The 11,676-nt window shown below is 54.1% G+C and overlaps 3 protein-coding genes across 3 annotated transcripts, besides 3 other annotated features; 1 reads left to right on the forward strand and 2 right to left on the reverse strand.

The window, feature by feature from the left end:
* Positions 1–420: 420 nt before the first annotated feature.
* PODANS_7_5340 (uncharacterized protein) lies at positions 421–4,024 on the reverse strand (the record flags this gene model as incomplete). The annotated part of the gene is made up of 6 exons (XM_001907854.1): positions 421–1,663; positions 1,718–3,453; positions 3,523–3,588; positions 3,631–3,658; positions 3,748–3,806; positions 3,893–4,024. The coding sequence occupies 6 exons, from the start codon at positions 4,022–4,024 to the stop codon at positions 421–423; spliced, it is 3,264 nt and encodes a 1,087-aa protein (XP_001907889.1).
* A 1,780-nt stretch (positions 4,025–5,804) lies between these two features.
* PODANS_7_5350 (uncharacterized protein) lies at positions 5,805–7,433 on the reverse strand (the record flags this gene model as incomplete). The annotated part of the gene is made up of 3 exons (XM_001907855.1): positions 5,805–6,960; positions 7,019–7,291; positions 7,357–7,433. 3 exons carry the CDS (start codon positions 7,431–7,433, stop codon positions 5,805–5,807), a joined length of 1,506 nt encoding a protein of 501 aa, XP_001907890.1.
* Positions 7,332–7,352: a sequence feature (primer 1G19A).
* Positions 7,434–7,450: 17 nt separating the features above from the next.
* Positions 7,451–7,489: an STS (microsatellite 1G19).
* Positions 7,490–7,593: 104 nt separating this feature from the next.
* Positions 7,594–7,613: a sequence feature (primer 1G19B).
* A 597-nt stretch (positions 7,614–8,210) lies between these two features.
* PODANS_7_5360 (uncharacterized protein) lies at positions 8,211–9,646 on the forward strand (the record flags this gene model as incomplete). The annotated part of the gene is made up of 2 exons (XM_001907856.1): positions 8,211–8,308; positions 8,383–9,646. 2 exons carry the CDS (start codon positions 8,211–8,213, stop codon positions 9,644–9,646), a joined length of 1,362 nt encoding a protein of 453 aa, XP_001907891.1.
* Positions 9,647–11,676: the final 2,030 nt, after the last annotated feature.

An 11,676-nucleotide genomic window follows, 5' to 3' on the forward strand; every position in this document is an offset into this window, starting at 1 on the left:
TGGCGGATCCCATCCCATCCCATCCCACTTACTACACCCCTAACCCTGTTACAAAACACATACACACAACGCTCCTCCTCCTCCTCCTCCTCCATATCCTCCTCCTCCCCATCCCAAACCCCAGCCTCCTCCGTTGCCTTTTCCTCCCTTGAGTTCCCGAAAAAAAAACCTTTTTGATGATGCGCCAACCACCCCGCTCAACGTAAAAAACAAGCAAAACAAACCAAAAACTCTAAAATCAACGCCGCCAATCCACCATCGACATGCAAAATATGCGGCCCTTCCCCCAATCAAACATCTAAACCTCACATGCACAAACAAAGCCCATGCCATCCGCTGTAAACTCAAGACAGAGAGAGAACAGGATAATGAACAACTTTTTTTCTTCTTCAACAACCCCTTCTCAGACTAGAGAAAAAATCACTTCATACTCTGCCTCCCCCCCTTCTTCCCCCTCGTAGCATTAGCAACCGGCTCAGCCACCACCTCAGCCACCACCGCAGCAGCAGCAGCAGCCTCCTTCTTCTTGGTCGGCTTCCTCGACCTCGCCGGCGGCGGCTCAAGACTGTGCAAGTGCCCAATCTCTTCCATCGCCGTCGTGTTCGTCCAGTTCAGACACCTATACTTTGGCTTCTCCTTCTCCTCCTCCTCCTCCTCCTCCTCAACCGGCGCGGCAGGAACCGAGTGCCTGACCCGCGTGCTCCTCTTTCCCTTGTGAGGTTCCGGAGACACCTCCTTGACAGAGGCGGTCTCCTCTTCCTTCTTTTCTGTGGCGCCATTGGTGACAGACTCCTCTGTTGGGGCGGCGGTAGCGGCGGGGGTGTCGTCGATGCCGAGGTATTTCCTCCTGTTGACCATGTTTTTCGCAATCTTGTCGCGGTAGTTGACCAGTTCCTTGCGGAGCTTCAGCTCGTTGACGCCACGGGGGTCGAGCCAGGTGAGAAGCTTGTCGACGTCCTCCTCCCGGTCGTAGTAGCCCCACTGATGGGCGTTGAAGACGCTGGTCTTGCCTTCTTCGAGCTTCTTCCGCTCTGGGACCGTCATCTCAAACTTGGCCTTGTACTCCTCCTGATACTCCTCCTTTGTGTCGATGTAACCCTCCCTCTCCAGCTCATCCGGCCCCTGCACCCAAATGCAACCGTTGGCGTACTCCGCCTCGGCTGTCGAGCTGTCTGGCAGACCACCATACGGCATGCCGTTTCTCTCGAACCAGTAGTATCGGTTCCAAAACCTGTCCTTGCCCAGGACTCTGGTTCTGGGACAGTCGGCCTCCCGGAGGTCATTGTCGATGATGGCAATCTCCTTTTCGCACTCGGCAATGTCGTCCTCTTTCTTTTGAATGTCTCTGAGGACCTTGGTGAACTGTTTGGACTGCTTAGGGACCTTGGCAGCGGCCTCGGCCTTTTCCTTGCGCTCGGCTTCCTTTTCGGCTTTGCGCTTGCGCTCAACGGCACGGTCGTGCCCCCGCCGGAGCTTCCGGCCATCCTCTTCAGAGTCTGGAATCTCGTCAGATGTGTGGTTAGCTTGGAGGTCATCAACATCAGTCATCTTGACGTCTCCATTTATGATGGCGACCTTGGTAGGCTCCAGAGGTGGGCTTGGCGGGAGGTTATCTGGAAGGAGGATCTTGCGCTGATCATTCAGACTCTTCAACTCCTCGATTCTGCAAAGATGTTAGTGATCCAGTCTCCATGTCAGACATCTCCGAACCACTCACAGTTGTTTCCTCTTCCTCTGCCACTCAATCTTTTCCTTTCGGTAGGCAGTCATGGTCTCGCTGCAGTCCTCCATGTACCCACGGATGGCCCTCGTCTCAGCAGTCAGCATGCAAATAATCTGCAGCGCCTGCACCCGATAGTTGACATCAAGTGTGGCATATTTCCGCCGAACCGTCTCCCGGCTGGGCTCGATGTCGACTGGAACCAACTGCTCCAAGAGCTCTTCACAGCTAGCCTTGAGCCGCTCGCTCTTAGACAGCTGGTGCAAAAGCCCCACCATGATGAGCTCCCAACCGCCATCCTTGAAGCTGCGTTTCCTCAGCTGCTCGATCCAGTCAAAGCCCTGAAGCACCTCTTCGGCACGGTGCCCCGGCGCATCTTCCATCTCCGCCTCTTCTTGCTCTGCCGCCGCGAGTTCTGCCGCAAGCCGCTCCGCCTCCAACTTGGCCATGCTGCTTCTGGTGGCCCGCCCGGATGGCTGGGGCTCTGGTTCCGGAGTCGGTGCCGCACTCTCTTCCGGCTCCTCTTCCTCTTCCTCCTCTTCGAGCTCTGGGAGCTGGATCTGGACTTTGCCACCCTCCGCCTCAGAGCTCACCAAGATCTTGAGGACGGAGCAGTGAATCTCTGTGAAAAGCTCGACTGGCACCTCTTCCGAGGCAACAAGCATGGCTTCCACATAGTCATCAAATGTGAAGGAGTCGAGCTTGAAAATTTCGCAGTACACGTTCAGAGTGTCCCAAGTCTCCAACAACGGGCCAACACTCTTCATGAGAATCTTCTCGCTGAAGGGAGATTTGGACTCGGCATCCACTTCGACGGGAGTGTCTTTGCACATAAACTTTAGTTGTGGCCTCACATGGCCCCTGATGTTCAGCTGCAGGTCCTCGATGGGATACTTTGGTGGAGGTGGGGGCGGTGGCGGCTCGGGCGTTTGCGGTACCATTGGTGGTGGAATCTGACCGCGGAAGGATATCGGAAACTGGAACGGATTCCCAGGAAGTGGCAAATGCATAAACTGGCCAGGCTCGTGCGTGTTGCCGTTGGCTTGCATCGCCTGCTGCTTGGCCCTAAGAAGAGCACGCTCTGCCTGGGCAGCCTGCTGAGCTTTGGATTTGTGACTTTTGGGCGCCGGCTTCAGCTCGGGCAATCGAACGGGACCGGTAGGGCTAATCGATCCCGACAGCAAGCTCGAGTCATGGTTCGACATTCTTTTCTGCGCCTGGAGCTGCTTGCGCTCCTGGAGCTTGGTGTCGAAGCGCAGGTGGGCCGGTACGCGCGTGTCGATGTGGTATTTCTCGGCGACCTCGTCCTTGACCAGCCAAGGCGCCCCATTCCAAGCTTCTCTCGTGACTGTCTTCTTGATGTACTGGCGCAGTACCTGCTTTGTGAAGATTTTGCGATCCCGAAATATATGCGCATCGTCGACGACCGCCTCCTCGGCAGGCGACATGGTCAGACTGACAAAGTAGGTCGCAAAGGGTTTTGACAATGTCCCATCAGGAAGCATTTTGCCACCAAAACGGGTCTTGTCCCTGACAATACCAGCGAGCTTCTCGGTGTGGCCTATAACTTCCACCAACACGGCCTCGCCGGGATAATAGTCGTTTTTGAACTCGTCGTATATCTGATCGACGAGCGTATCGATCCGAGAAACTGTCGAAAATTGGATGCGTCGGAGAACGGGGCCCTTGAGAGCTTCGGGGAAGATATCATCGACCTCGGCGGCATTAGCGAGCTAGGCAGGGCAAGAACCCTCGTTAGTATGTTGCCGGGACGAAGGAGGAAGAAGCCGGACCAAGCCTACCTCGCTCTCGAGCGCATCAAAGAAACTCAACCCAGAGTGACCGGTTATAGTACAGATGAAGCGTTTCTGCAAGAGTGTGAGTATAACTAGTCACGCAGACAGAGCTACTCGAGAGTGGAAAAGGGGGGATGCCATACTTGCTTATAAAAGTCCATCCTGAAACACAATGTTAGCATTTTGAAATTCAGAGGAGTCAGAGACAAGCAGTGGACGTGGTTGACATACCGGTTCAGATAGTCTTCATAGGTGGTAAAGACCTCGCCGGTCTGAGGGATGTGCCATACCTAGTAGCAAGAAAAAGTTAGAAACCAATTCAATTGACCAGGGGGTGAATTCAGGAGAAAGGGGGGGGGGATGGTAGTAGACACACCTCCTGCTGCTCATCATCAATATCAGGCACGGGCAGAAACTGCACCGGCTTGCGCTTGAATTGCACCTGAACATTCACAGTGGTTAGTGGTGACATGGGGACCACGGCGGGCGAAAAGCTGCGGCCTACCATGCCGGCGGCGGCGAGGGGGAGAGGTGCCGCGCTATGTAAGCCTCAAACAAAAAAATCGGCTGCAAGGCTGGGCTTCAGCCTCGTGGATTTGGAAGTTGTGACGGTCAGAGAGAAGTCAGGGTGAAGACGCGGTGAGGTGGATGATGGGGACGCGTTGAGATGTTGAAGAAGAGGAGGCGGTGTTGTGCGGTCTGGGGTCGCGATCCGTGGCGGGTTGGGTGGAGAGGTCAGGGTTCGCGGGCGGTGCGGGTGTTGTGTGCGGGTGCCCAGAGGAGAGGAGCTCGCCGAACGTACATGCAAGCAAGGCGGACGGGATTGTGACGGATCAAAATGATGCTCTTCTCGAGCTGTCCCTGGGAGATATCTCTTGATGTTTGAGCGAGGCGCGGCGCGGCGGTTGTTGCTGGCGCTGCAGGCAAGAGTTCGCAAGCCGTGGATTCGGGAAAAGGCTGGAGGGCGGTGGGTGGGTGGGAGAGTGGGAAGTTGGAGGATGGAGGAAAAAGTTCAACAAGGGGAGGAGGGTGCGCAGGTGATAGGTCCAGCGTGGTGCTGGTCTCCCGGACCCGCCAAGCAGGGACGGCATCCCATGGCTCCAGCTCCGACCCCCAAAAAGGGCTCCTCCTCGTCCACACCTCGACCCCCCCCCCCAGGAACCCTATCCTCCCGACAACCCGCCCGACCATGCAAGCTTTGCCCACGTTCTTGTACTCGCCATGCTCGCCGCGACGAGGGCTCTCGAGTGAGCTCTGAAGCATCCGAATCCGACAGGGCATCAATTATTTATGTCCAGTAGACTGCTCGCCAAAATTTGTTTTCCAAGGGTAGGGGTCCGCTCTTCTTCCACGCCAGAGCCGAGCCAGCTCTCGAGGCCCCCCGGTAGACCACCACCCGCGTCAACCGTTGGGCTCCGCCAGTACCTCCCCCTCCAGTCCCCCGGCACTGCTATGGGATAACACACTGTGTTCTGCACCATTTTGCCTCCCCAGAAACAGAGGGAAAAGCATCAATGTTGTATTTCTTTCAATCCCGTGTTGATGTTGGGAGATGTTGCCCCTGAATCGGAATTTGGACGTTCAACATTGTATGTGCATGTGCTCGCTGTTTTTGGCAAGTACCAGTACCTCCGCTCTCGACACGTCCACTCAGCCATGTCAGCGCAATCAGCCCAGCATTAAACCTGCTGCATCGGCCCTCGTCGCATCTGAGAGAATCGTTGATGCATTCAGCATATTGTTTCCCCCCAGAATATGCAGAGGTGGCGTATCTGGTCTGCACCGTGTAAATGCTTGTACCGGTACTTTGTGACATCTTCTGCGGCGTGTTGCTCGCGGCAATCGCCGTGTGTAAGTCAATCTACAGGCAGATCATTTCTATGACTTCTCCTTCTTCTCTGGTGAGTGGCATCGGAAAAGACTCCGGGGGACGGCTGCGCGGGTGCAGCGTGTGTCCAACTGATGCTTCCTGTTTGCCTCCTCCTCCACTGGCCGTACCCCATCTGCAGGTGATGAGATTCTCGTGCCCTCTCTCACTCTCCTCTTCAATTCAGATTCAGTATCCACCAATGCCTGCCGCGTCCCACCACCACCACCCCGGCTTGTCCCCAGCCCGTTTCTCCACACTGAGCAAGGTGTCAGCCTCGCGTCGGCGAATCGTCGGCTGCCGATAAACTGATAAGCCGCTACAGATCCGCTTATTCATCACAGGGGTTTCAACTTCATTTTGTTGTCGGATGTAAGGATGTGCTGAAATTGGAATTGCGCGTAAATGTATGTATCTCTATCTATGAGGTGAAGTAAACCACCAAAAAGCCCACCCAGCTGCCGACAACTCCTATAGCCGAGTACGAACTGGTGAACATGAGAGGGAGAAACTCGTAACTTCTGCCGAAAATGATCCCGTGCAGCAGCGAGCAGTACAGTATGAGCGGGATGCTCACTGTGATGTAGAGCGTGCTGAAGCGGTCAAACAAGAAGAACCTCGGCCGGGGCGATGCAGGCGCGAGACGGTCGAATGCCATTAGGAACAGGATCAACCAGAAAATGGTATATGCGGTCTTGATCGGGAACTCGGCCGGTGTGAACAGGAGCGGGAACAGTGAAACATGTCCCGCAACAGCCAGCGGCCGGAAGGCACCAAGATAGCGTCTGTCCCTGAGAGCAATGAGGCTGAATGGTATGATGACCAGGAGGATGGCTTTCTCGTGGACGTGCCATCCGAACAGGAAGGAAGCATAACCGCACAGCGTGACAGCTCCAATAAAGGTATCCCATGTGGGCTGACCAAACAGCCTCACAAGAGGAATGACCTGGAAGATCAAAGTCGAGGCGAAGCACACCTGTGGCGTGATGTCGGGAAGGACGGCAAACGCAGTGTCTCCGACCAAGCCACGGGTGACGCTTTGGAGCGCGCTGCTCTTGACCGACAAACCAATTCTGGGCGCGAGGACGATCAAGACTCGGTCCACAAACGAATAGATGGCCCACACGTTTGGCGCCCAGTAAGCATGGCATAGACCCCGAGAAAAGGGGAACAGCCGGCTCAAGATCTGGGGGATCTGCCCCTTGAGAGCAAACGGACCAAACGCCACCCCAAAGATGGCCGCAATTCCTCCGCCCAGCTTCACGCAGTTGAGAAACTGAATCCGGAATATCGACTTTGGAGAAAGGCAGTAGGCCCTGAGCAGGAAGACAAAGTATGCCGGCGCGAGGTAGAGGTAGATGTGCTTCATGCACAGCAGCGCCGCAAACAACAGGCCGCTCCACAGTAAGGTCGACTTCTTCCTAGCCAAAATCAGGGACCAAATGAGGATGCCGTACATGCACCCGTTGTACTGGAAGTGAATGTGATCGATAATAAGGAGACCTGGTGACAACAGGATAGAAAAGGCAGCCGCCTGGGCCGCGCGCTTCGATGTGCCATGGCTTGAGTCCACAAATCTAACCACAGTCAGCTTGCGCGCCTTGATAAACGCAACACGCAACAGGTATTTCTTACAATTGGAGAGCGTAGACCAAAAGAAGTTCCGTGATAATCACAGTGAGCCTCTGAAAGTATACCGTCTCCCAGCTAGCGTATTCGAGATTGCGCACCCTCAGCATGGCCGGGTCAGCCAGCTTCGCGACCTGTGACATGATCCATTCAAAGTATGCAAAGAACGGAGGGTAGTCGAGCGTCCATTCGGACGTCTTTTCGTAGTACCACTCCCATAATGGCAGGCTGTTGGTGATGGCGAGCCAGTTTCGGTGGACTTCGAAATCGGTCGATTTGCTAAAGAAACATCACGTCAGCTACCGATGCGCGTTGAGGGGCTAACGTTGTGACAGGAAGCTCACTATGCTGGGAACAACAAGATTTTGAATGCGGCAGCCACTACGGCGCATTGCGCAAGAGTAGGATAGATCTCTCCCATGGCGACATATCGGAGCGACTCTCTCTCTCTGTCTCTCTCTCTCTCTTTCTCTCTCAATTCCAGGGCGTCAATCGCAATTGTGGACTTGGCCAAAAATGTTGACAAGGTGACGGCAACAGCTCTGGTGGGGCCGGCAACCGTTTATGCACCAGCCACATCTCTCCTGCATTCAAATGGTTGAAGAGTGCGGCGCCACCGTTTGAAGTGATGGAAACAAGCCACGAATTCCCCGCAGGAACAAACTGCGGAGTTTAGCAAGGACCCCTGTTTCCGGTCTTGAACTTTTGGAGCATCAGGTTCCGGCTGCTGCAGGGGAACAGCTGGTCTTTTCGATTCGGGGCAGCCTCAGTGTCAGAACCTCCAACACCGGAGACAGATTTCTATTCTTGATATTTCTAGAGTCGTTCCAACAATTTCTACAGATATAGACTAGACCTCGGACTTCTCTCCTATCTAGTCAACTCTTCTGTCTAAATATTTTCTGTTTACATCCATTACTGTTTCCCCGCGCTATAATTACCACGTTCTGTTTAAGCTTCCCACCGATCCGACCCTGGCCGTCCTTTGTATATTTCTCCACACTGACCGACCCGACCACCCGCCTGTCCGCTGTAGAGCCAAAGTGTCCTTTTAACTGGTGACCACTGTTGAAATCAGCCGGCACCTTTCTCGTTGGTGGTACTTACTTTACTTGAACATACTACGTGAGACCTTCAATCCTCTTGTCGTCGACCTCATCTTGCGACCGAGCAGATAAGCCAGCCATATCGATCCAGGATGCGCTCGCCATCGAGCTTCGCCGTGCTCGCTGCGGCTTTGGCCCAGGCGCATGCGCAGTATCTTGTCAATGACCTCAGTTTTGGTTATGGCCCCAGGTGTGTTCTTTTGTGGGCGAGTTGGATTCTTGTGTTGTGCAGGTTCTGACGTGGTCGTGTTTCTCCGTCTTCAGAATAGCTCCCGAGGGGCAGCCCCAGATCCCAAACTATGGAATGCAAGGCCGACCTGGTCTTCCGGAATTGCTCTCCAACAAAATCATCCTTACGCCAGTAGCCCCCGGTAACCAACGCGGTGCTGTCTGGTCTTCAAATCAGCTCAACCAGCAGAACTGGATCGCCGATGTCGAGTTTCGTGCGAACGGTCCGGAGCGGGGTGGTGGTAACCTCAACATCTGGCTGGCAAGGGACGGTGCCCATGTGATCGGGACCGAGAGCATCTACACAGTCGGCAGGTTCGATGGTCTGGCTCTGGTGATCGACCAGCACAGCGGGTCTGGCGGTATGCTTCGCGGCTTCCTCAACGACGGCACCACCGATTATAGGTCCCAGCACAACGTAGACAGCCTGGCTTTTGGTCAGTGCAGCTTTGGTTACCGGAACCTCGGCCGTCCCACCCAGATCAAGATTCGGCAAACCGACCAGAAATTCAGCATCGAAGTTGCCGGGCGCCCATGCCTCGAGAGCGACAAGATCCGCCTTCCTCCCGGATACAACGTCGGTATCACTGCCGCCTCCGCCGATACGCCTGATTCCTTCGAAGTGTTCAAGCTTGTTGTTTTGACCGACGACAGCCATCATTATGGCGGTTCTGACAACACCCAGCACCACGACAGCTATGCATCCCATCAGGAGAACACCCACCAGCAAGACCAACATTACCAACAGCAACAACAGCAGGAGGAGCCCAAGAGGAAGATGAACTTTGGCCGCGGAGGTCAGGCCAAGATCGAGGATCCCTATGACAACGTAATTCCCGACCAAGATGCGTCCACCATTTCCACTCAGCAAGCCCAGTTTGCCGATCTGCACAACCGTGTCCAGAGCATCAACCACCATTTGTCCTCCATCTTCCGCACTCTTGGCCAGAACCACGGTGTCGGGGAGCAGCGCCATGCCGAGCTCTCATCCATGATCAACGATGTCAAGAACTTCCTCCACCGCCTGGACAAGCTTGACGTTCTGGAGCATCGTATGGGAGATGTCGAGCGCGAATTGAGATCTCTTCGGAGCGAGCTCAGCGGAAAGTTGAGGGAGAGCGAGAACGCCATCAAGTACCACGTCAGTGACAAGCATGAGGCGCTGCATGAGCATGTCAAGGAGCACGCCGGGACTGGACACACCAAGCTGATTTTGGTGATTATTCTGAGCCAGGCGGTGTTGGCCGGTGCGTTTTACATGTATAAGAAGAGGAAGAGCTCGCCAAAGAAGTACCTTTAGACCCTAAATTGATGAATGGGAGAATGGCGAAAGAATCTGGGCGGGGGGATGTATAAAACGGTTGCTTAAAGAAGAGAGGATACCTGGAAGAAAGGGATGGGATAACAGGGATATGATGGATGTGCCTTTTTTTTGTTCTTTAGCTTGGCGTTAGATTGGGAAATGTTTGAGTTCATGATCTTTTTGGGTGTTACAAATCGAGAAGGTTTGAATCATACTACTACGATGGATGGCGTGTAGTGGTGCAATGAGGAGGGTTGTATTCGACAATCTTGGAAATGCCGTGAATGGTCAGAGAACCAAGTTTTGGATTGACGGGGTGGGGTCCGAGCTCGATGGGGCAACTTCATGGCGGCATGTTGTTTACTTGCCTCTTGCATACAATCTTCGTCAGTCTTGTTCTTTCATTTGTACGGCTCGTGATCTCGCTGTCCGTGAGTATTGTATATACTCCCTAGTTGAGAGGATAATTGGACGACTGGCTCTCTTATCTCCGGTATCCCCGCAGTATCTAACCATACGCTTACACCTCTGAAACTCGAGCTCACGCCCAGCGCTTGCTCACCATCATACCTCGAACCAGCTGATCAAGCTGAGGGGGTAGATGATGAACACTCTAAGATTGACCCTTCTGGGTCTGCTGTTAGGGACACAGGGAGTGGAGGGGTGGGATCATGTCAACCCTGCCGAGTTAAACAGGGTCATATCCGAGACTGAAACACCTGTGCTGGTTGCTTGTAAGTCACGCATGCCGCTTCACATTGTCTTGCTTGCGCCTCAGCTAACACAGTACTTTCTAACTAACTAGTTGTAAAGGTACTACCAGCCTTCCTTTTTTTCATCCCACCAGTCTCAACTGACCAATGCATTCTCTGCCCATAACAACAGCCAGAGGAGTTCGTCCCCCCACTCCTCACCATAGATATCTGAGTATCTAACCACCCCTATAGACCTTCGAGCGCCTCCCTCGAAGAAGAATGGACAACCGCCACCGCCGTCGCCGATAAACACTCTCGAACCCTACTCAGCATCGACTGCTCAGAACACCCAACCCACTGCGAAATCCAACCCTCCATGACCTTCCCCTCCATCTTCCTACTCCAAGCAAACAAACCCCCAGTTAAATACCTCGGTCCCTTGCTATCCAAATCCTTGAATAACTTTCTGTCTCGGTCCACCCGTCTCCAGCCAACGCCCCTCGCGCAAGTAGACGACCTTGCCAAGTTCAAAACCTCGGATGAGACAGTCTTTATTCTCTTTCTTCCCCGGCCGCAGGAGTTTGTTACCAGTGTATACGAAGACCTCGCCCAAAAGTACAAGAACGAATTCACCTTTGGAACTGTGGTGGGGGTTGATGAACTTCTCGAGAAGGAAAGGGTAGATTTGGAGTTGAAAGGTGTGCTGGTGGTGTATAAACCCCTCGACGGCGAGACAGAAAAGCTTGACCTTACAACAGTCAACTCTGGTGTTGATGAGGTTGAAAAATTGTACCCCCCACCCCCCACCTTTCCATTTTACATGTCCACCCACTCCCATAATATACTAACGCTCCCATAGCATCAAAGAATCCTCCCGCCTCACAATAACAGATCTCTCCCCCTGGAACCACCCCCGCCTTCTCGAGGTGACCTTTCCCCTCCTCCCTTCAACCCCCCCGTTCTACCCCCATCTCTTACTAACCTTGTATAGCTCCAAAAACCACTGGTCTACCTCTTCGCCCCGACGCCCTCCGCCCGCGACAACCTCCGCAGCCAGTACCTCCGTTTTGCAAAGGATTACCACCAGCAATTCGTCTCCATTCTTGTTGATCCTCACCTATTTCCTGATCTCATGCCCCAGTTGGGGTTGCTTGACACGACAAGGTTCCCGGCGGGGGCTGTGCGTCTCGTGGCTGAAGATAAAACATATCCTTACCCTCAAACGGAAGAGATGACGTTGGGGAGGGTGCAGGGGTGGGGGATGAGGATTTGGCAGGGGGGGGTTGAGGCTTGATTTTCAGTGGTGGTGTGGTTTTTGGGGGGGGTTGTGGT

Source organism: Podospora anserina, chromosome 7, assembly GCF_000226545.1.
Source record: "Podospora anserina S mat+ genomic DNA chromosome 7, supercontig 1".
Lineage (NCBI taxonomy): Eukaryota > Fungi > Ascomycota > Sordariomycetes > Sordariales > Podosporaceae > Podospora > Podospora anserina.